The sequence below is a fragment of the Capsicum annuum genome, unplaced genomic scaffold (assembly GCF_002878395.1).
Source record: "Capsicum annuum cultivar UCD-10X-F1 unplaced genomic scaffold, UCD10Xv1.1 ctg2986, whole genome shotgun sequence".
Classification (NCBI taxonomy): domain Eukaryota; kingdom Viridiplantae; phylum Streptophyta; class Magnoliopsida; order Solanales; family Solanaceae; genus Capsicum; species Capsicum annuum.
Window position 1 is genome coordinate 1 of NW_025836378.1, and position 1911 is coordinate 1911.

The 1911-nt window shown below is 38.8% G+C and overlaps 1 protein-coding gene across 1 annotated transcript; it reads right to left on the reverse strand.

The window, feature by feature from the left end:
- Positions 1-286: 286 nt before the first annotated feature.
- On the reverse strand, positions 287-1198 carry LOC124891061 (probable leucine-rich repeat receptor-like protein kinase At1g35710). Its single transcript, XM_047402887.1, has one exon. It carries the CDS (start codon positions 1196-1198, stop codon positions 287-289), a length of 912 nt encoding a protein of 303 aa, XP_047258843.1.
- Positions 1199-1911: the final 713 nt, after the last annotated feature.

A 1911-nucleotide genomic window follows, 5' to 3' on the forward strand; every position in this document is an offset into this window, starting at 1 on the left:
GAGCATTGAGGTTTATCAGATTCCCCAACTCACTAGGAATTGGGCCACAGAGTTGATTATTGGATAACGCCAGATGATTGAGGTTTTTCAGATTCCACAACACACTAGGAATTGGGCCAGAGAGTTGATTATTGGATAACGCCAGATAATTGAGGTTTTTCAGAATCCCCAACTGACTAGGAATTGGGCCAGAGAGTTGATTATTGGATAATCCCAGATGATTGAGTTTTTTCAGATTCCCCAACTCATTAGAAATTAGTCCAGAAAGATTGTTTGAGTGTAAGCTTCAATTCTGAAGGGACTTCATCTTCCCTATTTCTGTAGGAATAGGACCAGAAAGAAGATTCCTATCAAGATGCAAATAAGACAAGTTGTTCAAATCCCCCAAAGAAGCAGGAATAGAACCATTAAGAGAGTTGGTACTCAAAACTAGTTCTGTAAGAGACCTTAGGTAACCTAATTCTGCCAGAATACAGCCAGCGAGTTGATTACTGTCTAATTCCAGATAATTGAGGTTTTTCAGATTCCCCAACTCACTAGGAATTGGGCCAGAGAGTTGATTATTGGATAATCCCAGATCGTTGTGTTTTTGCAGCTTCCCCAACTCACTAGGAATTGGGCCAGAGAGTTGATTATAGAATAATAACAGATCGCTGAGTTTTTTCAGCTTCCCCAACTCACTAGGAATTGGGCCAGAGAGTTGATTATATGATAATAATAGATCGTTGAGTTTTTTCAGCGTCCCCCACTCACTAGGAATTGGGCCAGAGAGTTGATTAGCATAAAGGTCCAGAAGTTTGAACTCAGTTAAGTTACCTATAGTTTTTGGAATTAGACCAAAAAGATTGTTTGTGTTTAAGCTTAAATTCTGAAGTGACTTCATCTTTCCTATTTCTGCAGGAATGGGACCAAACAATTCATTGGAGAAAGCGTAGAACACTTTTGCATTGGTCAAGTCACCTATTTCTGGAGGGATAGAACCAGAAAGGTGGTTCTCATAAAGAGACAAAAGGGACAAGTTGTTCAAATTCCCCAATGAAGCAGGAATAGAACCATTAAGAAAATTGGTACTCAAAGCTAGTTCAGTAAGAGACCATAGGTAACCTATTTCTTCCGGAACGGAGCCAGAAAGTTGATTCTCATAAAGAAACAGATTGAACAAGTTGTTCAAATTCCCCAATGAAGGAGGAATAGCCATTAAGAGAGTTAGCACCCAAAGATAGCTTAGTAAGAGATCTTAGCTGACCTATTTCTCCTGGAATGGGACCATTTAAATGGTTTTGAAATATGCGGAGGATCTGAAGCTTGACTAGTGAGCCGATTTGTGATGGGATTGTTGTTATTTCCCACAATATAGTCGGGTATGCAGAATCTGTATTTTACAACAACAACTTCAACTCGAGTTCAAGTATAAAAAAGAACACAATGAAGTATCAAATACCCTCAACACAAGATCAAAATGACCTTTTCAAGAGGTGTATTTATTTTTCAGAAAAATAAAGATGAAACAGAAATTGAATAGGCCAAGTCGTCCGAGTTGTCCGAATTCACAGAGTTCCCTTAAGGAAATAATTCCCCTCACTGTACCCGAGGTTCAGGAATTTTTCCTCCCAAGATAAAATGGCCAACAATCCTACTATAGAGGTACCTCCAATAGTCGGATTCTACGAACGCACTCACCGGTTTTTATGATCACACAGAGTATTTTGATGACAAGAAGAATGTTTAGAGGTATGAATTTTTCCTGAAAATGCATGTCTGTTTATCCTAAACAGTGTATCTGTTCCGAACACGTATGTCACTTCGTGAATCAAAGTATATTTTCGTTGAACAATTGCAACTTTCTGTAGCATCTGTTCGAAAACAGTGCATCAATTCATGAAGCAGTGCAACCTTCTGCAACAACATCAG

Coding starts and splice junctions, on each gene's coding strand:
- LOC124891061 (XM_047402887.1), bottom strand. CDS start 1,198: ATGGCTATTCCTCCTTCATTGGGGAATTTGAACAACTTGTTCAATCTG.